Source organism: Hirundo rustica, chromosome 24 (assembly GCF_015227805.2).
Source record: "Hirundo rustica isolate bHirRus1 chromosome 24, bHirRus1.pri.v3, whole genome shotgun sequence".
In the NCBI taxonomy this organism is placed as follows: domain Eukaryota; kingdom Metazoa; phylum Chordata; class Aves; order Passeriformes; family Hirundinidae; genus Hirundo; species Hirundo rustica.
The window spans coordinates 4799760-4826293 of NC_053473.1; the positions used below are offsets into that span (position 1 = coordinate 4799760).

The 26534-nt window shown below is 51.0% G+C and overlaps 2 protein-coding genes across 5 annotated transcripts in view; one reads left to right on the forward strand and one right to left on the reverse strand.

The window, feature by feature from the left end:
* Positions 1–13650, forward strand: part of KCND3 (potassium voltage-gated channel subfamily D member 3) — a 110408-nt gene extending 96758 nt beyond the window's left edge. For 2 of the 4 annotated variants that reach the window (XM_040085490.2, XM_040085491.2), the window contains exons 4-8: positions 452–553; positions 6794–6886; positions 9543–9599; positions 10490–10737; positions 13111–13650. In XM_040085490.2, coding sequence (XP_039941424.1) covers positions 452–553; positions 6794–6886; positions 9543–9599; positions 10490–10737; positions 13111–13315 — 705 coding nt within the window. In that variant the 3' untranslated portion in view covers positions 13316–13650. Of the gene's footprint in view, positions 1–451; positions 554–6793; positions 6887–9542; positions 9600–10489; positions 10738–13017; positions 13050–13110 lie in introns of those variants that run through there. The other 2 variants (XM_040085495.1, XM_040085494.2) reach the window with 2 other exon arrangements.
* Positions 13651–20187: 6537 nt separating this feature from the next.
* Positions 20188–25156, reverse strand: DDX20 (DEAD-box helicase 20). Its single transcript, XM_040085878.2, has 11 exons — positions 24968–25156; positions 24799–24893; positions 24482–24650; positions 24180–24294; positions 23955–24097; positions 23385–23523; positions 23046–23104; positions 22626–22708; positions 22019–22124; positions 21839–21940; positions 20188–21487 (listed from the first exon to the last, which is right to left on the reverse strand). Exons 1-11 carry the CDS (start codon positions 25149–25151, stop codon positions 20394–20396), a joined length of 2289 nt encoding a protein of 762 aa, XP_039941812.1. The 5' UTR covers positions 25152–25156; the 3' UTR covers positions 20188–20393.
* Positions 25157–26534: the final 1378 nt, after the last annotated feature.

Consider the following 26534-nt stretch of genomic DNA (forward strand, 5'->3'; position numbering starts at 1 on the left):
TGTCCCTATCCTAACCCCACTGTCACATCCCTAACCCTGCTGTCCCATCCCTAAGGCCATTGTCATCACCCTAACCCCACTGTCCCTATCCTAACCCCACTGTCACATCCCTAACCCTGCTGTCCCATCCCTAAGGCCATTGTCATCACCCTAACCCCATTGTCATCACCCTAACCCCGCTGTCCCTATCCTAACCCCATTGTCATCACCCTAACCCCGCTGTCCCATCCCTAACCCCACTGTCATCACCCTAACCCCGCTGTCCCATCCCTAACCCCACTGTCATCACCCTAACCCCGCTGTCCCATCCCTAACCCCACTGTCCCATCCCTAACCCCATTGTCATCACCCTAACCCCACTGTCATCACCCTAACCCCGCTGTCCCACCCTAACCCCACTGTCCCATCCCTAACCCCGCTGTCCCACCCTAACCCGTGTCTGTCCCCGCAGAAGGCGCGCCTGGCGCGGATCCGCGTGGCCAAGACGGGCAGCTCCAACGCGTACCTGCACAGCAAACGCAACGGGCTCCTCAACGAGGCCCTGGAGCTCACGGTGAGTGCTCGGCCCCGGCCCCGCTCCCATCCCAGCCCGCTGGGAAAGGCTGGCACCGGCTCCTGGATCCCAGCGCCCAGCTCAGCCCCTGGCACGCGGGGTGTGCGGTGACACGGCGCACACGGGATTGGGATCACCCTGCACACGGGATTGGGATCACTCATTGCACACGGGATTGGGATCACCCTGCACACGGGATTGGGATCACTCATTGCACATGGGATTGGGATCACACTGCACACGGGATTGGGATCACCCTGCACACGGGATTGGGATCACAGTGCACATGGGATTGGGATCACACACTGCTCATGGGATTGGGATCACCCTGCACACGGGATTGGGATCACCCTGCACACGGGATTGGGATCACTCATTGCACATGGGATTGGGATCACACACTGCTCATGGGATTGGGATCACCCTGCACACAGGATTGGGATCACACTGCACACAGGATTGGGATCACACTGCACACGGGAATGGGATCACACTGCACACGGGATTGGGATCACACACTGCACACGGGATTGGGATCACACACTGCTCATGGGATTGGGATCACACTGCACATGGGATTGGGATCTCACTGCACACGGGATTGGGATCACACACTGCACACAGGATTGGGATCACACTGCACACGGGATTGGGATCACACACTGCTCATGGGATTGGGATCACACTGCACACAGGATTGGGATCACACTGCACATGGGATTGGGATCACACTGCACATGGGATTGGGATCACACACTGCACATGGGATTGGGATCACTCATTGCATGTGGGATTAGGATCACTCATTGCACATGGGACTGTGATCACACTGCACACAGGATTGGGATCACACTGCACACGGGATGTGCAGGCACAGCTGGAATCCAGCTGCTCCGCTGGGAAGCTTCCTTGAGCTCCTCCTTGAGCCAGGAGAGGATCTGGTTTTCCAGCAAGGAGCAGGTTCACAGCTCCCTCTGATCCCTGAGTGAGAGCTGCTGGAGCTGGACTGATTTACACAGCCCGCACTATAAATATCCACTGCCTTCCATTTATTTTTTTGGAGTTTAATGTGTTCTATCTGATCATCTCCAACAGGACAGGAAAATATTCCCTAGCTCCTGTTTCAGGCAGCCTGGTGGTGGGTTTATTTTTAAAGGCCTCTGGAGGCCTCTGGCTGCTCAGGAGGAGGAAAGTTTTAAGTGCCCAGATTGCTCAGCAGAACCAGCAAACACGAGCGGAGGTTATTACATTATGCCTGATCAACACCAGAGCAGGTATTTGCACATTTCATGGATTTCATTTCAAATAAATCAGCCTTCCATGCACGTGGGGAGCAAAGAGAGAGAGAGATGAAGAATGACTGAGCCCCTCAACCACCTAGAACTCATTTGTGCAGCCTCACTTGGGATCTAATCCTCAATTTCACTCTCCCTGGGACACATCCCTGCTTTTGTGCCCAGGGAGGAACAACAGAGCTGGAGAACGAGTTCTTTGAGGAGCTGCTGATGGAGCTGGGGGAGCTTTTCCAACCCCAAGGACTCTGTAAAATGCAAGCTGAAGAAACTTTCCAGCCCCTGTAAAAGCTGCTCCCCAGGACATGAGCCCACTGCTGGCCCAGCTCGGTGGGCTCGGCTCAGGGGAGTCGTGCAGCACTCGTGGGATGTGCTCAGTGCAGCCTGAGACAGACAAATCCTTCCAGCTGCAGGGGTCTCTAAACTGCTCTGCAGAAGCACTTCACACCAAGTACAGATGGGGAAGGTGGGGGACCCAGAGCAGTTCTGTTCTCCCTTCCAAAACAAGTTGGATCCTTCAGACTACGCATCCAGCGCTGTCTCCTGCTCTTCAGATGGCAGCCACGCTCAGGAAATGTGTTCTTGGACCATCTGGCACTGCTGAGCAGCTCAGGAGAAGTTTCTGTGTCAAGTAAAGGCCATGACTGGTGACACCTATCCCAGAGCTTTATCCCCACACAGGAAAGGCTCAGGAATGGGAAGTCAGCTCTGCGAGGATTCTGCTATTTCATTACCCAGAAACATGCAAAAATTCTGCTAAAATTTTAAAAGTTCCTTTTAAATTTCAGGTTTCTGGTCTTTAAAATTGCCAGGAGAGCTTAGCAGGAGCACTCCGCTTGCACTTGATCTTCCAGCCTGCCATCCCCACAAGGATCTCCTCACTTCTCTTGTCAACCAAAACTCCCTGCCAAGAGCACTCAGGGAAGAGCAGCTGACACACCAATGCTCAAGTCCAAAATGCACGAGGCTGAGAGAAATATTTGCCTGAATGGGTTCATTTTCTGGCACTTGCCCAAAAATAAGGGGGAAAAGGATAATTTTGGCTAAAAAGCCACTGTAGACGCAGGAAGGAAAACAGAAACATTTCTAAAGAGGTTCTAGAGGATTTTTTTTTTTACCCGTTAATAACTAAATTTAGATCTATAGGAGCTCCTACAGCAGCTTTTCACAAGGTTTTCTGGCTGTAACCGCCTTCCTGGTGGGCTTGTAGCTCTAAATCACAGAACCCCAGAAGGGTTTGGGCTAGAATCAAGACCCAACACGTCTCTCCCTCCCCAGGTAGAGACACTAATTAATTACAGAACTGCAGAGCGTTCTTCCCTACAGGGGGGCACGACCACTTTAACTCCACGAGGCAAGATTTTATGTCCTTTCATTTTATGGCAGAGCAACAAACCCTTCTCAAGAGAACAAAATGTGAATGACAGCAAGTCTAGACAGCCAAATTTTTTAAGCTGTGAAAACATAAAGGAGCACGGCTCGTGCAGCTGCTGTAATAGGCACCAAAATATTATCTCCATACTGCGCATATTTGTCAGTCAAATTAGTGTCAAACTGCTTCCCTGCTCAGGTACACGGCCTGTTTTGACACCTTGCCCAGGATCTGCGTGAACAGGAATGGTTTGTTCACGGCCAGGCTGCCACAGGGCTGCTCTGTCCCCCAGCCACGATTCCAACTGCAATTACTGCACCATGTGACATTCCCTCTGCCATCCCCAGTGATCCCACAGCTCTGGGATCATGGGGTCACTGTGGCATTCCCTCTGCCATCCCCAGTGATCCCACAGCTCTGGGATCAGGGTGTCACTGTGACCTTCCCTCTGCCATCCCCAGTGATCCCACAGCTCTGGGATCATGGTGTCACTGTGACATTCCCTCTGCCATCCCCAGTGATCCCACAGCTCTGGGATCAGGGTGTCACTGTGACATTCCCTCTGCCATCCCCAGTGATTCCCCAGCTCTGGGATCAGGGTGTCACTGTGACATTCCCTCTGCCATCCCCAGCTCTGGGATCAGGGTGTCACTGTGACATTCCCTCTGCCATCCCCAGCTCTGGGATCAGGGTGTCACTGTGACATTCCCTCTGCCATCCCCAGCTCTGGAATCACCGTGTCACTGTGACATTCCCTCTGCCATCCCCAGCTCTGGAATCACCGTGTCACTGTGACCTTTCCTCTGTCATCCCCAGTGATCCCACAGCTCTGGGATCAGGGGGTCACTGTGACATTCCCTCTGCCATCCCCAGCTCTGGGATCATGGTGTCACTGTGACATTCCCTCTGCCATCCCCAGCTCTGGGATCAGGGTGTCACTGTGTGACAAGGTCCCAGCAGACACAGTGACCCTGGCAGGGGTCACGGAGCAGTGCCAGCCCCACGCTCTCCCTGCCTGGGGCTCTGCAGCCAAACCAATCCTTTGGAAACCCCTCTCTGCTGGGGATTCTGGAATGTGTGCCCTCATTAGCACGGGATGAGCACTCTGACGCCTCCTGCCACGGGAGCAGCCTGGAGCCTCCCGGCAGAGGGGAGAGAAGGCAAAGAAGAGGATTCATCCAAGGACAGCAGCAGGAAGGAGATCAGCTTCCAGCGAGAATGCAGCCTCGTGCTCCACAAACATGTGGATTTGTGGCATTTGCCATCTAGGCATGAAGAGCTCAGACTGTTTTCCTCACATTTAGAGGGTTTTTTTCAGTGGGCTTTATGTCAAAAGTGCTCAAGGGATGGTGAGATTCTTCCCATGGCAGCAGCCTACGTATCTTCTTAGTGCTAATCTCCTTGTAGAGCTGAAATTCCCTTTTAGCTGCAGTGCCAGGAGGGGAATATTCCAGGAACAGGAGGCTGGGAGCTCTGGGGCCTTCTCACAAGCCCCAGATAAGCCCTGGACAGGGCCAGTCCAGCCCCTGGACCAGTTCCCCAGGGCCCACTGATGGAGCACCCAAACCGAGGTGAAGTGGAAGAATTTTGGATTTCAGAACTGACACCACAGCGTGCTACAGCCTCCTCACAAGCAACCAGCAGTTCACTGAATGTCTTCCAAGAGCAAACTGAATGGTAACTGGCATCAAATCCCTGCAAAACTGGCATCCCTGCTCCAGGAGCAAACCTCTCCTTCCCCCACCAGCTCTTCCCTTGCAGCCAAACTCTCCTGCTGGAGCCCCAGAATTTGTTTGCCTGCAGTAACACAGGAACCACTGGTGCAGAACCTGTGTCTGCAGGATCCCTTTCCTCAGCTCCACTCCCCAAATGCCAAGTGCCTGGGATGTTGGCCCTGGCCCAGGGCAGCGGTTCCTGCAGATCTCTGCCCACTTCCCACCTTGGATGGCCTCGGGCGGTTCCTGCTCTCTGCTTCTGGAAACACTGAGCTGAGAAAACCTCCCGAAGAAGACAGGGCACAATTCCCAGTCCCTGACACCTCAGGTCATTCCTGGTCGCTGCCATCCCCTGAGCCTTTCCCTCAGGAAGGCAGAGGCTGGGCTGGGCTGTGCTGCCAACACTCAGCAACTGCCCTGGCTCTCCTGCCAGAGCTGGGGAAGCTCTGCCTTGGCTTTCACATCCCATTTCTATTTCCTCTCAGGCAAATCCTCATAAAAAGATGCTGTTTGCAAGATGTGCTCTTCCTCTCTCTTTCCCCGGTGTTTTAGTGCAGCATCATCGCTGCTTTAGGGCTTCCAAGGATCTCCATGGGAAATATTCCATCCCAGCCTCCAGTGGAGTCAGTCATCTCAGCAGGAACCAGCAGGACCTGCTGGATGTGTTGCCTCACCTGGAGGATTGTTAATAAGAAAAATGGAACTGATTTTTGTTTTTAGGCCACTTCTAAAAATACGTCTGGGGATGTTCATCCTCCAAAACAACAGCAACAAAAAACCCATAACCTGCCTAAGATTCATTCCCACAGGAATCTATTAATTCTGTGTTGAGGAAGTCGGCTTCCTTAATGTACCACTTCAGCTGTGTTTTGGCACCTGTCAGAGTTATTCCTCCACTTAAGGATCACAGCAGCAGCCTGGGGATGGCATCCAGAGCCAGCACTTGCAGGGAAGCAGTGGGACACAGGGGTGTATTTGACTGCAATGCTTTAACCACGGCTGAATTCCATCCCCCCGAGAGCAGCAAGGCACGTCTTGGAGAGATGTTCTGCCACCCATTTCCTCTCCTGAGCAGTCAGATCCTGAGCAGCGAGCCGAGCCATGCACATCCATTTTTTTAACATTCAGCTTTAGGAATTACAGAAGACATCAGGCCCCCCCTTACTTCCGAGGCACTGGGAACATCTGACACCCCCAAACTGCTGCTTTAACGCAGTCCCTGCTTTTGGAAGCGCTGGTCCTCACAGGCACACCACACTGTGCTGAAACCACAGGCAGTTCCCAGACCAGAAACAAGCAGCACTGAGTGAACATCCTTAAACTCAACGTCAACAGTGCCATCCCTGCTCCCTGCGCAGCCGTGACTCAGGAGCTTTGGCTGGGCACACTGTGCCCGGGTCAGCAGAGCCAGGGGTCAGGACAGCGTTGCTTTGCCTCCTGACACAGGCTCCAGGTCAGGGACAGCTGGTGGCACTCAAAGCTTAGCAGTCTTAATGTCTTCTGGAAAACTACAGCAGCATAGATTCTATTTTTTTTGTTGTTGTTTTTTCTTTCCGTTCTGGTTCCTGAGCTGGACACGGTAAGTCAGCAGCCCTTCCCCTGTTCCCTCCCTAGCTATGGAATACCCGGGAACACACAGAGTTTGAACCAAATCTGAGTCCACCAGGGTGGAGAAGCAAAATCCTTAAGAAAAAAACCTGAGGAAACTTCCTCAGAGTCAGGAGAAAGCCCTGAGAGCTGGCAGCACTGAAATTGTTATCTGTACCCCTGTGACAGCTCCTGCCGGTGCTGCTGGTTCTGTTTGCTCTCCTGGTTTCACACCCGGTTTGGGTTTTGTTCCCCTCTTTCTGTGGCTATTCAGGGATCCACCGAGGAGGAACAGCACATGACTAAAGGCACCTCCTTAATCGAAAGCCAACACCACCATCTGCTGCACTGCCTGGAAAAAACAACCGTAAGTACCAACACCGCCCGTCCCCACCCAGGGCTCGGGGTGCCCGGCCGGGGCTGCCCGGGGAGGAGATTTCACACAGGGGGCTCTCAGGGGACCCTGCCACACTCCCTGCCAGGGCTGGCGCTCACTGTGAGCTCCCCAGAGCAGCCTGCAGTGGGTTAAATGCACTTCTACTTCCTTGTCTTTAAAATAACACCAGGAATTCCTGTGCCGGGGGATGAGGATGGGATTATCTGCTCCCCTCAGTCCCCTACACCTGTAACAGAGCCAGCAGCAGCTTCTCAGCCGAGTTCACCTGGACACACGCAGATTGCACAGAGGGGTTAGGGAGAGCCTAGAAATAAGACGTTTCATTTCCTCGGGGCTCCTGAGAGAGACCCCAAGTGCATTTCCCGTGTGCTGTCGGTCACACATCACATCCCCAGCCCTGGTGCCGCTGCCCCGGCAGGAAGATGCTGCTGGGGACTGCAGAGCCAGCCTGGTCACAGAGCCCACAGGCTGGGAAAAAATCACCTTTAGCCCTGGAGATGGCTCAGAGAGGATGAACCCTCTTCAAGGGTTTTAGGGTGGCACACATCTTTTCTCATCTCTGGCTGCAAGGGCAGGTGATTTATCTCGAAGCCACCCAGGCAGTTTGTGCAGCATGGCTTTTCTGTTTGCATCCTGCAAGGTGTTGGGAGCCAGGGTTTTATTTTGCATTACTGACTGATTGTGTACGCTGCAGTCTTTGGGAACATTTCAGATATTTATTTGATACGTATGTTTTGCTTCCAGGTGTATAGAAAAGGTTCTGCCGTAAAGAAACACATTATCTGTACCATGATTCATTCTAGGCAGAATGGAGAGAGGTTAACACTTGAAATATTCATGCCTTTTTCTATCTGCATCCGTCATCAAGTGTACTTTTGATTTCTGACTTGCAAGGGTTTCTTTTAGACAAATCACCTTCACTTCCATAGTTTGGCTTGTGCTGGAATAGCACCACTTAGGCCTCAGAGATACACTGGAAGAAGCTGAGTAATTCATTACCGTGGCCTGAGCCTAATGAGCTCTAAAGGTCCCCGTGCCAAGGGCAGTGAACTGGTTCTTCCTGTATCAATAACTACTGAATTTGTTTTATACAACTCATGCTGCCTTTATTTCAATGTTACATTACCAGCAGATATTTCACAGCCTGACTCTTCAGTTTAAAACTTTCTGCCTAAAACCTTAAGTCCTATGACCCCTATTTCCAAAAAAAACCACTTTCCTTTGAAAACGTGAACAAATGGGCCGGAGCAAAGAGAAGCTGACAGCTCTGCCTGCAGGGTCTGCCCTTTCAGAAAGGCTCACCGAAATTCTGACCCGTGCAGGACCAGGTGAACACCCCTGGGCTGGCCAAAGTGCGCCCCAATTTGGGGAGCGGTGCCTTAATTAGTGGGCGTGGTGCCTTAATCATGGGCGTGGCATTCTAATTAGTGGGCGTGGTGCCTTAATCATGGGCGTGGCATCCTAATTAGTGGGCGTGGTGCCTTAATCATGGGCGTGGCATCCTAATTAGTGGGCGTGGTACCCTGGCTGTGTCAGCCCACCGCGCTCACAAAGGCTGCTCAGAGAATGAAAATGTTCCAAATGTTCCTCTTCTTCAGCAAGCGGTGGCAGTCACAGTGATATTTGAATTTGGGTTAAAACTCAGAAGGAGAATCTGCACAGCGGGGTTTTTCCTCGTGTTTTTCAGGCAGTTATTGCCGTGGTGTAGCCCCAAACCAGACAGCAGGTTTGGATTCTGGTCTGGAATTATCAGGGCAGAAAGTTCGATGGGTTTGTGAGGAGATCCTGCACTTCACGTGATCTATTCGAAAACCATGCAACAGAAAATTGAAATCGCAGTAAAAGCATTTTTAAACACTGAAGAGTCATTTTGTGAGCAAGTTGCAGGAATGGAACGAGGAATGTACCATGGTTGCAAGCTTGTTTCAATGGGCAATTCAGCTTTCCTGAAAGCAGGCAGAGGAGGCTCCGAGTCCGTGATTTATTGGCCTGGTCTCTGGATTCTCAGTGGCACACGCTTCCAGCTGAGTGCCCGTGAATGGCCACAGATCTGCTGTGTCAGGTGACAAAGTGACCCTGGAGTACTTGTGGCTGCCACAACAGAGATTACTTTGTCATATTCCCACAGCAGACGGAGTTTGTTCAAACAAAAGGAGGGATTTTTTTTTTTGTTCCCTCTCATTCCAGCTCCCAGGTTGAGTCTGGACATTCACATGCTGTGTTTTCTCCAAGTGCTGAGTGCCCTGAACCCAGTCCTTCAACCCAAACCCTTCCCCAGTGTTTTCACAGTGTTTGATCAAGCCTCACAATCCATTGGTGACACAACAGCAAAACAATCCCAGTCTGTGATTTGTGAATTAGCAGCCGAAACCTCGTTTGCCTTTGGCTCTCAAAAGATCAAAGTAATGGAGCTGTTCTGGGTTTTGTTCTGTTTCCATGAACAAAACACTCAAAAGCTGAATTATCAGAAGGATTCTGGTTGAGGGGCCTGAGAGAAGGTTCTGTTGCCCATTCAAACTTGAGCTGGAATGCCGAGGCAAGAGATGCAGTGCTGGGACTAAACTTCTGAATGCTGGAATGGACAATGAATTGTGTTTTTATCTTCTGTTGGCATGGTGTCCCGTAGGGATTGTCCTATCTTGTGGATGATCCCCTGTTATCTGTACGAACTTCCACCATCAAGGTATTTCCTTTTCAATTCGATCTGTTTTCTCTGTGGTCTCTGTGCCGTGTCTGGACAGTGTTTGTTTTACTTCTCCTGGTCTCGTCCTGGCGAGTTTGTGCACGTGGCTCCCTTTGGCTTTCCAGTGCTCTTGTTCCCTGTGAGAGTTGTTACTTGTTCCAGTGAGATCTGGTGGCTGCCCTCAGCATGGTTGCTTTTGTTTCCCATCTTTGCTGCAGCTGACAGGGACTGGATGAAGTCTGTTCACTCTACCTGGGTGTTCATAGCCACACATACGAGTTCTTTCTTTCTTTCAGGATTTCCCGTTCCTTAGCCAAAAGCTCTTTAGTGATTCAGCTTTCTGAATTTCCTTCCCTCTGAACACTTTCCCCTCTTCACTGCCGTGTTTATTCCTCCCAGCTCATGCACTGCAGGGATGCTTTGACCCCAACAGCCAATGCAAGCATTAAGTTCTATGGCAAGGTGATCATCCAAATAAAATACAATCCCCAGGCATAAAGGAAAAGGAGCACGAACTCCTTTTGGGTTTCACAACCACGTGGCATTCCAGACTTTTCGAGACCGTTCTGGAATCCAGACAAAAAAGAAAAAAAAAAAAAAATTCAAACCCTATGGATCTGAACCCAACAGCTTGACCATCTCAGGCTGCGTGAGCGAGGCAGCAGCGACACCCTCCCGCTTTTCTCACTGCAGCAGCTCCTCTTGCGTCCCTGCCGACACAGGAGAGCAAAACCTCCCCTGGCCGCAGCGAGGGCAGGGTCGTTTCTTGCCGAGCTCTGCCCCGCAGCCCTTTCAGGCACAGAGAGCATCTCCCACAGCGCAGGGGCTGACACCGCCAGCCCGGGCTGGGCGTCCCCAGGGCGTGACAGCTCCTCTTCTCCCCCCGGCAGAACCACGAGTTCATCGACGAGCAGCTGTTCGAGCAGAACTGCATGGAGAGCTCGATGCAGAACTACCCCTCGTCGCGGAGCCCCTCGCTGAGCAGCCACCACGGGCTGAGCGCGTCCTGCTGCTCGCGGCGCAGCAAGAAAACCACGCACCTGCCCAACTCCAGCGTGCCGGCCACGCGGCTGCGGAGCATGCAGGAGCTCAGCACCATCCACATCCAGTGCAGCGAGCAGCCCTCCCTCACCGCCAGGTACGCGCAGGGGTCGTGCTGAGCGCCGGCAGCGGCCGCGGGGCTGGCAGGGATGGCAGGGGTGTGACCAGATGTGCCCAGCTGTGCCCGGCTGCGGGGCTGGCAGGGATGGCAGGGGTGTGACCAGCTGTGCCCAGCTGTGGGGATGGCAGGGGTGTGACCAGCTGTGCCCAGCTGTGCCCAGCTGCGGGGCTGGCAGGGATGGCAGGGATGGCAGGGGTGTGACCAGCTGTGCCCAGCTGTGCCCGGCTGTGGGGATGGCAGGGATGGCAGGGTGTGACCAGCTGTGCCCAGCTGTGCCCGGCTGTGGGGATGGCAGGGATGGCAGGGGTGTGACCAGCTGTGCCCAGCTGTGCCCGGCTGTGGGGATGGCAGGGGTGTGACCTCTGTGTCCAGAATTGCCCAGCTGCAGGGCTGGCAGGCTTGGCAGGGCTGACAGTGTTGGGCTCAGCTGCAGTGCTGACAGGGCTGGCAGCCCAGATGTGCCCAGCTGTGCCCAGCTGCAGGGCTGGCAGCATTGGGCTCAGCTGCAGGGCCGGCAGGGCTGTGTCCTGGCTGCAGGGCTGTGCCCAGATGTGCCCAGCTGTGCCCAGCTGCGGGGCTGGCAGAGCCGTTCTCCAGCCAGGGGCAGGGGCTGGTGGCAGCATCTTTGTGTCCCTCGCAGCGATGACCCCAGGGATGCGATTCCTGCTGCCCTGGGAGGAAGCCAATTAAAGCCAGGCTCCAGTGCAGCTCGGAAGGTGGATATCAGGTACATCAGGAGAGGGTTCTTCTCCCAGAGGGCACAGAACAGGCTCCCCAGGGAAGGTGGATATCAGGTATATCAGGAGAGGGTTCTTCTCCCAGAGGGCACAGAACAGGCTCCCCAGGGAACGGGCACCTTGGCAAAGCCGACGGGGCAGCAGTGTGTGCCGGCCAAAGTGGTTGGAGAGCTGATGTGGTCCCCCTGCGACGCTCCACTGATTTTCATTGTCCCAAAATCTAAATTGCCCCTCTGAGCATCCCTGGGAAGCCAACAAGAGGAATTTCACAACGGTGTCTTAGTAGCTGTGACCTAAAAAGCCAGAAAGGGCACAGGTTAAGTGTCCCTTAATAGAAAATGTTTAAAATTCCATTTTATGCATAAAATGCTGAAAAAGAATCATTTATTCAGCATATAATTCCTGCAAATATTAAATTACTTTCTAAATCCCCCTTAGCCCATTAAGTTTTTTGTGCACCAGGGCTGGTTTTGAATGTCCCATTCCTCTTCTCCCCTCTCCTATCAAAGGGATGTCGAGACAAAAACAAAGCTGCCTTTAGGGCAGCGAGCGATTACTTCGTGCCAGAAGGGCATTTCAGAGCATGAATTATGAATGAATAAGTACAAAACAAGTCTCCAGCTATTTCAGTTTCAATATGACAATATTTTAAACCAGCACCTGAAGCAGTAATTCAGAGGAATGTCAACTGTTCTGGGCGCTAAATCAGATGCCGGTGATATTTTAAATGTCAACACTTATTTCACTTGCTTACCGAACTGGGCAAAGGATGGAGAGAGAGAAAAAAGAAAAAAAAAAAAAAGAAGTTTCCAGTTATTTTTTGCATGTGGAATGCAACCAGCTGGGTGTACAGGTTACCCCTGGCAGAGGCACCCAGGCCCTGGGGCTGCCCACTCTCAGCTTGTGCCCGAGGTGTCCGAGTGTGTTCTGCTGGTGGATGTTTGAGGGATCAGAAACCATCCTCTGGTGAGTCACTCCCAGATACCAGCGGCAGCAGCTTCCCTTCCCCGCCGGGAGCCTTGCACTCTGAAAGGACGAGGCCTTGTGTTGAAAATGATTGTGTGGCGCTGGTAATAGCAGACTCCCGTAGCTGTGCAGATGCACAGAAATCAACCTATCATTTTCCCTCCGTAATTAATTATAGGATGCAATTGATGCAGATCTAATAAGAATGCTCCCAGCTGTCAGATCCTTGAAACTACTGCAGGGAGAAATAAAATAGAAAAGATCAAGGGATGGTGAATATGAAAGAGGTGTTTGAAATGCAAGAAAGACAACATCTTTCTCAGAAAGAACTACCTGTGCTCGGAAAAGATGCGCTGCACAGGACAGCGTATTTAGAGATCCTTTTAAATAAACTGGAATTATGCAAGAAGGAAATGGAAACAGAACAATTTGAAAAATCCGTCTCCTAACCAGGGGGAACATTACCAAAGCTTGCTGTAATCCGTGTAGACATAAATGGTGCCTCGCAGGAACGGGGTGGGGGATGTTTAAATGGAATCTTTGAATATTTCAGCTGAATAAGATCCCGACTAAGAACCACAGCCGTCCCCATCCTCCCTACCGCCTCGCGTCGAGAAACGAGCCGAGCACTAAATTTGTTTTCTAGTCGTTCCAGCCTCAACATGAAATCGGACGACGGGCTGAGACCGAACTGCAAAGCCTCGCAGATCACCACGGCCATCATCAGCATCCCCACGCCGCCGGCGCTGACTCCCGAGGGCGAGAGCAGACCCGGCCCGGGCAGCCCCGGCCACGCCACGAACGTTCCCAGCTCGGCCACCGCCAACATCGTCAAGGTCTCCGCCTTGTGAGCGGTGCCGCGGGGGGAAGGAGGCCGAAAGCTCCGGAGCCGCTCTCCCTCCGCTTCTCCGCGTCCCCGCCCGCTGGAGCCGCGCCGGGCTCCGGGCAGAGCCCCGGACGCGGAGCGAGGAGGCGGCGGGGCAGCGAAATCCTGCGGGGACAGCGACTGGTGCCCCGGGACCTGCGGAGGATGCGGAGGGAGGAACGGCGACGGCGAGCAGAGAGGCACCGAAGAGAACGGAAACATAACACTGTGTATCGCAGCACCTTTTTAAAGGTTTTTAATGGATAATATTTATTCACGAGGAAATGACTGCAAAGGTGAAAAACAATGGATTTTGTGGGAATTTTTTTTTTTTTTTTTCCCCTCGTGGAGGAGAACCTTTAAACCAACCAACCAAAATTTCACCTTTTTTTTTTTGTTTTTTTTTTTTTTTGTTTTTTTTCCCCGCCCGCTCTCCTTTTTTTCTTTTATAGGAAAAGATTTAGACAAAAGAAGCCACCTGTCACAGCAGTCCCCTGCACCGCTGTGTGTGTGAGTGTGTGTGAGTGTGCAGAGAGGCACCCGAGGGCAGGGCTCTGCCAGGGAGGTGCCCAGGTGTGCACACACACCCACACCCACACACACCTCCCACCCTGGATGCCATCCCCCATTTAGACTGTTTTGTATCCGCCTTTTAAGTCAATACAGTGCAACTGCAAACAGTGTGTTTGTCTGCTAATTATTGTCTGTGGAAACATATTTGTGGACAAAAACAAAACAACAAAAAAAAGGACAACAACAACAACAACAACAAAAAAAAGAAGACAGGCTTTAGTAGAGTTTTAGTCCCACCCGGGTATCTGCTTTCTATTTTTTTTATTATTATTATTATTATTTTTTTTTGGTTTTGTTCTCACTTACTTGTAAGAGCGTGACTAGACTACAGTTCTGTATTTTTAAAACAGAAAAAAAAAAAGAAAAAAAAGAGGTAGGATTCTTTTTTAATACTGTACAAACAAATGGCAAAGAATGAAAGCACTGAACTCAACTGCATCAAGCGTTCACGAGTCTAACAGAGGTTCCTTGTAATGTATGCCCATGCTTTTTACGTTTTGGTTTCTATATGGAAATTTCTTTTGCTAGCACTGGACGTATAACCCGTTGTAAATAGTAGCCAAATAATGTCTGGATTTATACTTGATAATAATTAACCCCAGAGCCAAATATCTTGCATGGACAGAGAGGTATTTGGCTTTTTCGCAGTCTTAGGGCTCCAGGTGTCCCATCCACGGCTTCTGGGCTGCACTGATTTTGGGGATAGACAAAGTCAGCAGTTTCAGTTCTCCAGGCTCAGCACAGGATCTGCCCGAAGAAGGGGGAGCAGGACTGGAGTTTGGGAAACCTTCGCTAAGGCGTGGTACAGACAGCATTTTCTATTCACAGTTCTACACTTAGTTTGGGAAAAGTCTACTGATGAACCTAAGAGCTAACCAAAAACTGAAGAGCACTGTGTGGTACTGCCAGGTACCTCGTGCTGGGGCTGAGGCGTGCTCAGCGCTGGCACCTCCTCCTGAGACCTTCCTAGGAAGGATTCATCACAAAATCCATGGACCTTAAACAGCTGATTCCCCCTGCCAAGAGGAAATCTTTCCTGCCGTTCTGCTTTCCTGGAGCCCCCTTTTTTTCCAGGGGGATCCACGAAGGGCAGAGTGAGGAACATCTCCCCCCTGTCCCAACCGATTGTGGCTGATCCCGGTGCTCATGCACAAACCCCTCCAAGGCCCACGCACTGCCCCCAGCAGCCCGGGGGGAACAGGGACACATCCCATTCCCATCCTGAGCGGTGATTTTACCAACACCACGGCGAAAAGAACGGCTCAAAGAGTGTCTGGGGCTGGTTCAGCAAAGGGATGATGGTTCTTTTCAACATCCCCCATTGACCTCTCCCGATGTAATATTTATATGCACATATACACACACATATAGCTGATTACAGACACATACATGTATAGATAATTAGCGCTGATTACACATAGGAGCTGCACCCCGCTTTGGCAGCACTCCTGCTGTGAGTGATGGCTGATGCATTGACTCAAACCCCTCCTTAGGGTCCTGCAGGAACAGGAGGGCTATGGCTGAGCCTCCAGTAGCTGCATCAGCTTCCAGTCATTTATTCCAGTGCTGTAATATGTTACCCAAAGCTATGTTTAGTCCTGTTTTAAAAGATTAAAATGTTCTGCCTTTTGCTGCTTCCTGTAGGAGGTTATACTGCAGTTAATCTTACCATTACTGAGGGTTTTTTTGTTTTTTTTTTTTTTTCTCTATGTTTTAATTTATTTTAGCTTTGTTCTCATTAACTGTCATCATCTGAGCACCCTTGCCCTCCTAGATCAGAGGCCTTGCTCTCCACCTTTGCCACCTTTGCAACCTCATCTCCACTGGCGCAGAGTGTGAGGGTGAAATGCCCCCGTGCTGTCAGGGGACAGGAATAAAATTTACAGAGAGTCAGGGATTCCACGTGGATTCTTGGTGCTGCCTTTCTTATTCCTGATTTAGTGTGAGTGCTGAGCAAGGCCCTTTGCATCTCTGTATCTGTAAATAGCCACCGTGGCAGCCCTTGGCCAAAGCACTGTCGGGGCTTTTAATCGCTGTCAGTCGAACGTTTCAGAAAAGAGAGTGTGACATTCGATTTTAAGAGGTTAAAAAGAAGGAGGAAAGCCAGCTCCAGGAGTTTCTGGCTGGCTGCTTGGGCTCTGATTGCCACAGCCTCTGTTTTCTTCCAAAAACCAGGAATTGTTATCCTTGCTGGGGAGTCACGGCTCGTGCCTCTGCCGTGGGCAGGTGCTGCCCCACGCTGTCAGTCCCTCAGCACAGGCTCTCAGGGGATTAAAACACAGAATTAAGGAAGCCTGAGCCTAGAGGAACAGGGCTAAAGGTATTTTTACAGGAGGCATTAGCTCCCTTTATCCTCTGAAGTCGCCCAAGTAAAGCTTCCAAAAAGCACCTGCAACTGTGCTGTGGAAAACCGGGGTGCACCCCAGGAGAGCACTGTGCACCCCTGGGAGCTGCAGGGACAGGGATCCATCCCACAGGGACAGGGATCCATCCCACAGGGGCAGGGATCCATCCCACAGGGACAGGGATCCATTCCTGGAGGGACAGGGATCCATTCCTGGAGGGACAGGGATCCATTCCTGGAGGGACAGGATCCATCCCACAGGGACAGGGGTCCATTCCTGGAGGGACAGGGATCCATCCCACAGGGACAGGGATCCATCCCACAGGGACAGGGATCCATTCCTGGAGGGACAGGGATCCATCCCACAGGGACAGGATCCATCCCACAGGGACAGGGATCCATTCCTGGAGGGACAGGGATCCATCCCACAGGGACAGGGATCCATTCCCCAGTGCTGCCCTGCCTTACCAGCATCCCAACCCGTCGCTGGGACACACCCATCCCTGAGCCCACACAAAACCAGCACCTGGAACAGGGCAGGAACAGCACAGGAACAGGGCAGGAACAGGGCAGGAACAGCACAGGAATAGGGCAGGAACAGGGCAGGAACAGGGCAGGAACAGCACCAGGAACAGGGCAGGAACAGCACCAGGAACAGCACAGGAACAGGGCAGGAACAGGGCAGGAACAGCACCAGGAACAGGGCAGGAACAGCACCAGGAACAGCACCAGGATCAGGGCAGGGACAGCACAGGAATAGGGCAGGGACAGCACAGGAATAGGGCAGGAACAGCACAGGAACAGCACCAGGAACAGGGCAGGAACAGCACCAGGAACAGGGCAGGAACAGCACCAGGAACAGCACCAGGATCAGGGCAGGGACAGCACAGGAATAGGGGCAGGCTCTGGGAACAGCCCCAGCAGAACATCAGTGCTGTGCCGGCATTGCAGCTCAAAGCCTTCCCCCTCCTCTCATTCCTTGCAACTCCTATAGTTTTAGAAAAAAAGAATAAAAACATATCCTTTGTACAAAAAGCAAGTGGAATTTTTTTTTTTTCAGATTTTCCTAAAGCAATATTAAAAATATCTAAGGAGCAACACCTTTTTCTGAGCATTTTATTTCTTTTCCAAAGCTTTTTCTAAAGGAAATATATTTTCACCAATTTTCAGCCTATTCTATCAATAGATTTCCTCTCTTCTCACCTGGCATTGAGCTGCTGACAGGATTCACACCCAGCTGGCAGCAAATGATGAAAAATACCTTTCACACATAGGCTTTGACTTCCATCTCCTCTTTCCAAAGCCACCTTTTGCTTTCATTTTTCCTTAAAAAAGACAACCCAAGTAACACACACGGCTTTGGTGTGGAATAAAGCTGATGGATAATTCAAAATGCATCTTTCTTTAATTGGCCAGAAAGACCAAATTTCATCAGTGCCACTTCTTCAACCCAAACCTGTCGCTAACACACCTGTACTTCAACCCAGCGTTTGTCATTCTAGGCCAGACAGCTTAAAGTGTGTGCATGAAAATCAGATTAAAAGCAGCTAAAGAATGCAAATTTCCTTCAGGATTTTGCGTTTTTCTTAATGTAAAGAAGTTGCAAACATGTTGCCTCTTACATGCATTGTAAAGAAAATTCAGGAAATTAAAAATCACATTTGATTTGTGTGTTGTAACATCCCTTGGATTTTGTAATATTTTGATCTGTTGGAGTAAGGCAGAGTTACAAAGTCAGCACTCGTGGAGAGCTGGTGAACATCAGTAGCTTTGAACTGAAAACTTATTTCTGCTTTTCAAGTCAGGTGAATAAAACACCTTTCCCACATCATTCATCCATCCAGTCTATCTCAATATTTTGTTTCAGAACACTTATTTTTCTCCAGCCCTTGGAGCCGACTGCAGTAGACCCATGGGTTTAGAGCCCAAGTTTTTAAGCTTTGTATTTGCCAAAAACGCTGTCCGTGGTGATTTTCTCTTTCTAAAACTGTGAGAGCAAAGGGAAGGCAGTGAACATCAGGAGCTGAGCATCAGCAGCCTGGGCTCTGCTCCTGAGTTCCTGAGCAATCACTAAGTGACCTGGAAGAAGTCATTTCACCTCTCTGCCAATCCCACAACCCGTAGAGCAACGAGCACCTCCTCTTGCACTAAGCAGAGCTCAACCCACCACACCCCGAAATGCCACGGGGAATTCTGGAGACAGAGAGCCAGAACTGCTGCTTCTGTTCAGGGAGCAGAACCTGTGCCAGAAACGCTTCAGGTGGAACGAAAGACCGGGTGACAAAGAGCTTGTGAAACCCCCTCCTCCTGTTCCCAGCCAGGTCTGTTCCTCTGTGTGTGTCCGTGTGTCCCTCCCCCTTTGGGTTAAACCAGTGCTACCCCAGAGCCTCAGCTGGGGAAGGTCCCCAGCGCTCTTCCCTTGTTCAGCCACCACTGGGAGCTCCCAGGGGCTCCTTGGACCAACCAAGTCTCTCAAAATGGTGTGATGGTCTATTTTTGATAAACCGGTACGGCATTCCAATGCAACGGTGTTTTCTTTAGGAGTTCTGTGTTATAAGAAGCTCTATGACCTTATTATTTTCTATTTTCGTACTTTAAATGGGCTTTGCTTTACAAATGTCAGAGGACAGACACGAAATGTACCAGACACAACTGCAGGTAGCTTCATTTGAGAACAACTTTCTAGGAGAACCAAGTTTCCTGTTGTCTTCTTTTGGAATTGTAGTGCATATGTTGAAACTTGTATATCATTTACAGTATTGAGTCTTGTGCCACTGCTGTACCTGATGTATCCAATCCGGATTAAACAGAGTATGTGCCACAAATACCAACAGGATGCTGTGATTTCTTCTAAAAACCTTCTGGGAGGTTCTTTTGGAGAACTTTGGGTGTTGGCCTAGGCCACTCGAGTTGCATTTAAATACTAATTAACTCTCCCCTAAGCAATCATTAATGAAATCAGTGAGATGTCACAGCACCGCAGTAATGCAGAAATTTCAGTGTCCTCTCTGTGAATGTTAAGAGTTGCAAAAATTCATCTTGGAAACAAAATCATGCTGTCTTGGCCTTTTCCAGCTACACAAAGGGGAAGTCCCTCCCTGGAGTCATTTGTGACACAACGGGAGTGAGGCAGAAACAGAGTACAGAGAGAAAAACTTCCAAAATAGTCCAGAGGCAACCCAGGGTCAGCACCCCGGGCAGGTCAGCACTCCCATCTTTTCCTGCCCCAGGATAGCTCTGTACAGGCCAAACAGGAAATATCAATTAGTTTTAGCACTAATAGGTAATTCCATTTCTAATTAAAGCTTTCCTCTAAGTGTGGGAAGTCTGATATTGTTGCACCCAGAGGGACAGACCGATTATGATTGCTGCACATTTTCTACATAATTAAATCCTCTACCACACAGCTTGCTGCACACCTTGCTATAGAAATGTTATTTATGCAGTGTTAATTAACTGGATTTAAATTAGCAATACAGGCTGCGAGATGCTCATTTCACTCTGCCACTTCACTGGGATATTATCAGTGCCTGGTGTTTACCAAGAGAATTAGGGAAAACGGGATGATCACCAACATTGAACAGATCACAGAGCCTCACAGGGAATTCAGCTTCACCCCACAGCCACAGGGGCAGGCAGGAGGGAGCTGAGGCCCTGGCACAGGGTGCCCAGAGCAGCTGTGGCTGCCCCTGGATCCCTGCATGTGTCCCAGGCCAGGCTGGACAGGGCTGGGAGCAGCCTGGGACAGTGGAAGGTGTCCCTGCCATGGGTAGAGCAAGGTGAACAAGGTCCCTTCCCACCTGAACCATTCTGGGATTCCATGAAATAAAACCGGGGTTGTTTTGTATTTTCTCCTTCCTGACGTTTCTTCTGTGGAAATGGCTGCCTTTTACCACCCCGTTTTTACTTTGGATTGTAAAGATTCCAACTGAGCATCCAGCTGTCTTTCTTTTCCTTTTATTAACAAATTGTAACACTGTCACTGGCCCCGTGTAAAACATTTACCAGACACAGCTGCTTACAAAGAGACACCACTTTTCCTCCTCTCAAACACCGGTCTCTTGTCAGTGCCCTTCAGAGCAGCACTGCTGTCACAGAGCTGTCCAGCCCTGGTCCCAACCAGCCCCAATCTGCTGGAATTCTGGAATCAATCCCCATCTTTCAGCAGCTCCTGGAAATAGACTGAGTTGATGTGGTAGGCATTCATGCAGCTGAAGTGCCAGTAACTCCTGCTGTAGTGAGACACTGCTGTGTAGTAGCTCTGCCAGGCGTCGTAGTAACATTTCCAGTAGTCCTCGTAACTCCAGCCCTCGTATGGAGCATCATCCCAGGAGCTGCAGCTCCGCTCCTCTTCAGTTCTGCTCCTGGCAGGACTGGAGAATTGATGCTTCTGGCTTTTCTTGTGTTTAGCATTTTGTTTCAGGACTTTCTTCTTCACTTCGTTTGGCCTTGGGACGTGGGAGCGCTCCCGAGGCTTCTGTGGTGTAGGACAGGAAGCTGCAGGGCCCTGCCGTGCTGTGGGCACAGCTTTTGGGTGCTCTGTGCCTGGAAACGCCTGGCATGAGTTATTCCTGCTATTAAAGGAATCCCTGGAGCTGTCTGAGCCATCGCTGTCAGCAGACACATCCCTGATTGCTGCCGTCTCTGGGTGATGCTCCATCTCTTCCCACTCCACATCCCCATTTTTGGGTAGCTCACGCCGCTCTCCTGGGCCTGAGTAACTTCTTAAAATCTCCACCTTTCTCTCTGACCCTTCTTTAATGAAATAATCATAGTCTTCAACAAAATCTGAGAAGCTCCAGGGACTGGTGAGTTCGTTTTTGAAAGAAGACAAGCATGGAATTTTGGGAAGATTTTTTTTTAAGGCCTCCTCATCTGGAGCCTGAGCGCTGTGCTGTCCATCCATCCTGCAAGTGGGTTTGACTTGATTCCTCTGCTCTGAGTGGCACCTGGAAGGTTGAGGGCTTCTACTGTTTTCCTCTACATTTGCAGGATTTGTGCACTTTTTTATCTGTTTTTGCTTTGGAGTCTTTTTTGGCCTTTGTGCAGAAGTATTATCCCTTGGAAGATTGGAGGGAGGCTGAGGTATGTCTGAAAAGCCATTCTGGACAGGCTGCAGCACTGGTTGCTCTGGTTTAGGACACACAGTGTCACAATTCACCACAGGTCCTGTAGGTATTGCAGGTTTAACTTCCACCTCCCCGTCTTCAAACTGCTCCATCACTCCAGGAGGGATTGGCTCTGCACAAAGAGAAACAAGCAGCCACTCAATCAAGTGCATCCTTCCCTCTGAACTCATGCGAGTACCCAAGTGAAGCTTCTTGAAACTGTACACCAGACATCAAGTGAGGGCCACAAACCAACCCCTTGGAAGAGTTTAAAGAGCCAGAACATCTCCTTCATAGAAGGCATCAAAGGCTGCTCAAGACAAACACCACTACGTTACTCTGTCAGGAGCAGAACGTGAAGAACGTGGACTAAAAGCAAAGCAGCCCCAGCAGAGAAGCCACACATCAGCTCCCCTGGGCCTGTGTGAAGCTCTGACTAACAGGAAACCACCAAGCCCAGCTGCAAGCCCAGCACAGAGCCCACCTGGCAGAGGAAGGAGCTGCAGGTTGCACTTCTGAGCAATTCCCATCATGGTGTTCTCCTCCTCGCCACGGCAGCAGTAGGTCACAGCCAGACCCAAGGTGCCTGTGAGACAGAGCAGAGCTGAGTTAGCTCCCAGCAGGGGCAGCAGGGGCAGGCCCAGGGCTGTCCCCATGTCCCCACCGAAGCGCCCGGCGCGGCCGATGCGGTGCATGTAGGTCTCCCAGTCCAGGGGCACGTCCAGGTTGATGACCAGGTTCACCTTCTCCGCATCAATTCCACGAGATGTCTGCAGGAAGGGAGGAGGGGGGGAAAAAAAAGGGGCAGTGAGAGCTGAATAACTCCACAAGAGCTTTAAATAAATACAGGAGCACAGGAAGGCTGGAGCTCACAGCAGGGTGGTGCCGGCCAACCTCCCCAGAGTCACCCTCAGCACGTCTGGCACTCCCAGCACGCTGCCCAAAGAGCAGCAGATAAATTGAAAATTATTTTTGAGCCAGGTAACAGAATGGGTTGGGCTGGATGGGCTCTAAAAGTATCACCTCATTGCAACCCCTGCCACGGGCAGGCAGGTGAGGAATGGGGGTGATTTCAAAGCTTCACAGTGAAAATAAGTCACAGTCCACGGTGCTTTATCAGCACATTTATGCTCTCTCCAATTCCAAGCCAAATCTAATCCTCTGAAGTAACTTTATGTGCAATACTCCTGCATGCTGTAAAATTTGCAGAGCAGTTAATAAATTTGAACTAGAATCTGTAAAAGGCTCGTTTGAAGGCAGTAAAAGCTCACCAAGTCTGTGGAAATCAGAACTCTGCAGTGGAATTGCTTTAATTTAGCCATGGCGTCAAGTCGCTGATTTTGATTCATGTTGCCTAGGAAGATAAAAATTAGAAGCAGGTTATATTCTTCATCTTTATGCCCCTCACATTCTAGAAAACACTGCTTTGTATCATCAGACTAAGTTAGAAACTTCCTCAAACTCAAAATGAGTCAAGAAGGAACAAACAAAACTGGAGAATTCAGGTCACTCATGACAAAAATAATTCTTTGCCTTGTAGATTGAGTCTTAAAAGACCTATGAAGACTCAAATGCTACTCTCAGCCATTTAACCAGAGGCTCTGCAAGGCAAGATTTAAGACAGACTTTCCTATTTTAGATCACATTTATGCACAATTTCAGTGGAATCGGAAAACTGTGACTGGATTTACCTGAAATGCACTCGGCAGGGAAGCCCCTGGATGTCAGTATTTCAGCCAGATGTTGAGCCCTGGGGGAACACACACACTGAAAACTGGAAATAAAACCTCAGGCCTAACAACACCTGGGCAGGTCTCAGGCTATTCTCTACAGCCAAGGACCGCAATCTGATATTTTCAGTATTTCACACTGCATTCCTCAGGCTGTATTTCAGACCTGAAGTTTGCAGACTGCTCTGAGACCTCAGGTCCCATAAATTCATCCAGGTGCACAGAAATTTATCCATGGCTGGACATTACAACCACTGCCCTCAAACAAGCTTTGTCCAGGTGTTATTCCAAACGTATTACCTGCTGTGCAAATTTGAGAAGACTAAGGCTTGGTTGAAAGGAATCTTGCTGAACAACTCCTGCAGGTGCTGCGTTTTCTCCTCAAAGGTTTTATGTGGGAGGGGATGGGAATTCACAATTTTGTAGTACTGCTTCAGCCCTGAGCAGGAAACCAAAACAACAGATTAGAGGCTGCCATAAAAACATGCACAGAGTTCTGTAAACATGTGATGCTGCAGCTGAAGGGAAACTGCAAACAAGGACACACGTAAAAACCTCCAGGAGAAGTTTTTCTTTAAAAGACTGAAATTTTTTTAATGGATAGAAAAAGAAGAGAGTTCCATTTGTCACTGGTATTTTAAAAATAGGGAATCACAGATTGGTTTGGGTTGGAAAGGTCTTTCAAGTCTTTCTCATTCCACTTCAAGATTCACTACATCAATGCTGGGAATCAATATCCACAAACTGAACACCTCAGATAGGGGTGAAATGATGAAAAATCGTGCACTCTAAAGGCACATGTTCTGTTTTTAGTGTCCTCCTGTTAATCTCTTGCTGGCTGTGTCACTCTGAGTGCCTTTATCTGCTTACCAAGAAGGCTGGGATCCGTGGGGTTCAGCCTCACAAACGTGGGCTCCCTCATGTACCTGGTGAGAGCAGCAGCCAAGGACTCGGGGTAGGTGGCTGAGACTGCCAACATCTGCTTATTGACTGGCAGGGAGGAGTAGATCCAGCTGGGAGACAGAACCAGGGGAATTATTCACACAAATGGACCCCATCTAACAGCACAGCCACGAAAGAGGGGCTCTGCCTTACTTGATCTGCTCCTGGAAGCTGCCCTCCTCCAGCAGCTTGTCTGCCTCGTCCAGCACGAAGAGCCGCACGCTGCCTGTGCTCAGGTAGTCCAGCTCTATCAGCTGCTTGATCCTCCCTGCAGGGGAAGGAAAGGAGAAACAGCTCCAAAAACGTGAACTGAAACATCCTAACCACGAACTTCTAAAGTCCTCTTGAATTACCTTGGAGGCTGTGCCCTGTTGATGCCAACAAACGCACCCCACCCGGTTATGGAAGTGTGCAGGATCCCAGGGGACCCAAAGCTCACCAGAGCTGCTCCCTACCTGGGGAGCCCACAGCGATGTGGCATTTCTTCAGCCTGCTCCTGTCCTGGCTCAGCGGAGTCCCTCCAATGAACACGTGGCATTCCAAGCCTTCCATTTTTATCCCGATCGTTGTGATCACGGCGTGGATCTGCACAGCAATCTCCCTGGTGGGAGCGAGGATCAGGATCTGCGCAAGGATTAAACGGAGGGATCAAAGCCGCAGGATGGCGCTGAGAGCTAAGCCCCGGCGCCGTGCTGGTTTAACACGCGGTGTCTCACGGCCCTCAATGCCGAATCTCCCGCAAAAATAGCGACTCCCTCTCCCGCAGCCTCACCTGCGTGGCGGGGCTCTCCAGCAGCACGGCGTCCAGGGCGATGGTGGCGAACACGCAGGTCTTGCCGGTGCCGGACTTGGCCTGCACGATGAGATCTGCAAAGAGCGGCCACGGGGGTCAGGGCAGCCCCCGGGGTGTGCCCGGCCCCGCGCCCGGCCCGCCCGCTCACCCAGCCCGCAGCGCCCCAGCGGGATGGCCTTCAGCTGCACCGGCGACGGCCGATGGAACCCGGCCGCCTCCAGCCCCGCCAGCACCGGCGGCGACAGCAGGAGAGAGCCGAAATCGGAGGGGCCGCCGGGCAGCAGCACGTCCCGGGTGCGGAACCGGCCCTGCGCCTCCCTGGGCGCCGCCATCTTGGCGGGGCGGGAAGGGAAATCTCGCGAGAGGTGCCCTGATCCCGCGCCGGGCGGGCAGCGCCGCCGCCGCCAGGGGGCGCCGGGCAGGGGAAGATGGCGGCGGCTCCGCCTGGGCGGCGGGCGGGGCGGGCACGGAGCGGCCCCGGTGCGGAGCGGCCGTGCTGTGCCCTGCCAGCTCCGGTCCCGACGGGCTGTGCCCTGCCAGCTCGGGCACCATCACGGAACAGCCCGAAAGCACCGCTGAGTCAAGCTCCTGGCCCTGCACAGACACCCCAAAACCCGGGCCCGAGAGCGCGGTCCAAACGCGCCCTGAGCTCCGGCAGCGCCGGGGCCGTGCCCATCCCCGAGCACAGCGCGCAGCTCACAAAACACGCGATTTATGAGCCTACAAAAAATTAACAGTAGATTATTCACTCAGTAAAGACCAAATGTGTTAATCTGTATGTGCGTAACTTACTACCCTCTGTCGGCCATTTATTTTAAATCGCGGGTGGGTTTATGAGTATCAACTTTTATCGTAGCTCTTCAGAGGCTCCGGACATGCAGCTTCCATTCATTGCAAGCGGATTTGGAAAATCTCCACAGTGGCTTCTACTGTACAAGCACATACACTGTGTCATTATTCTTACAGTGCCAGGCAGCCTAAATGAATTTTAATGGCTTTGGTGTATCACAGGCTTGGTCACGCCTTTGAAATTCCTCATGTCGATATTCCTGATGGGAGAGAAAAGTCTGTCAGATTCTATTCAGGTTTGGGGTTTTGTTTGTTTGTTTGTTTTTTAATTATGATGGCATTTTCCTATTAATATCTGAGTACCAAACACTTAACCCTGTAGGACAAAGCTGCTCCAGTTTGGAGCTCTCCACCAAGGGGGAGCACACCAGGTGGTTGGGACTGTACCCCAAAGCACAGGTAACAGGATCTACAGGCATTCTGCTGTTCCGATTATTTTATTTTTTTTTTAATTTTTAAGTGGAAATTCTCATCGGTCCTCAAGGGGAAAGAGTCTCCAACATGAGATAATTGTCTCTGGATAAATCTGGGAAAGGGGACAGACAAAGACACCTGGACATAACAAACGTTTGATTAAATAGAGCCTTTCATAACCCTTTTAAATTGATGTGATTTGAACAGACAAGAAAGAGCAGTGAGGAGGGACTGTTCCCAGGGGGGAAGGGCAGCGAGGAGGTCACAAAACAACCCCCAAGAGCCACTGCAGGAGCTGCTCCCCTCTCTGTTTTCTCTCACTTATTCCTTTTCTCCCAAGGATTCATGCAAGCTGCAATACAACCAAGGTGATCTGGAGACAGACATTCTTCTCTGGGCTGCATTAATGAGACATTCAGACACTGCACCGTCATTGACAAACGATGCTGCTG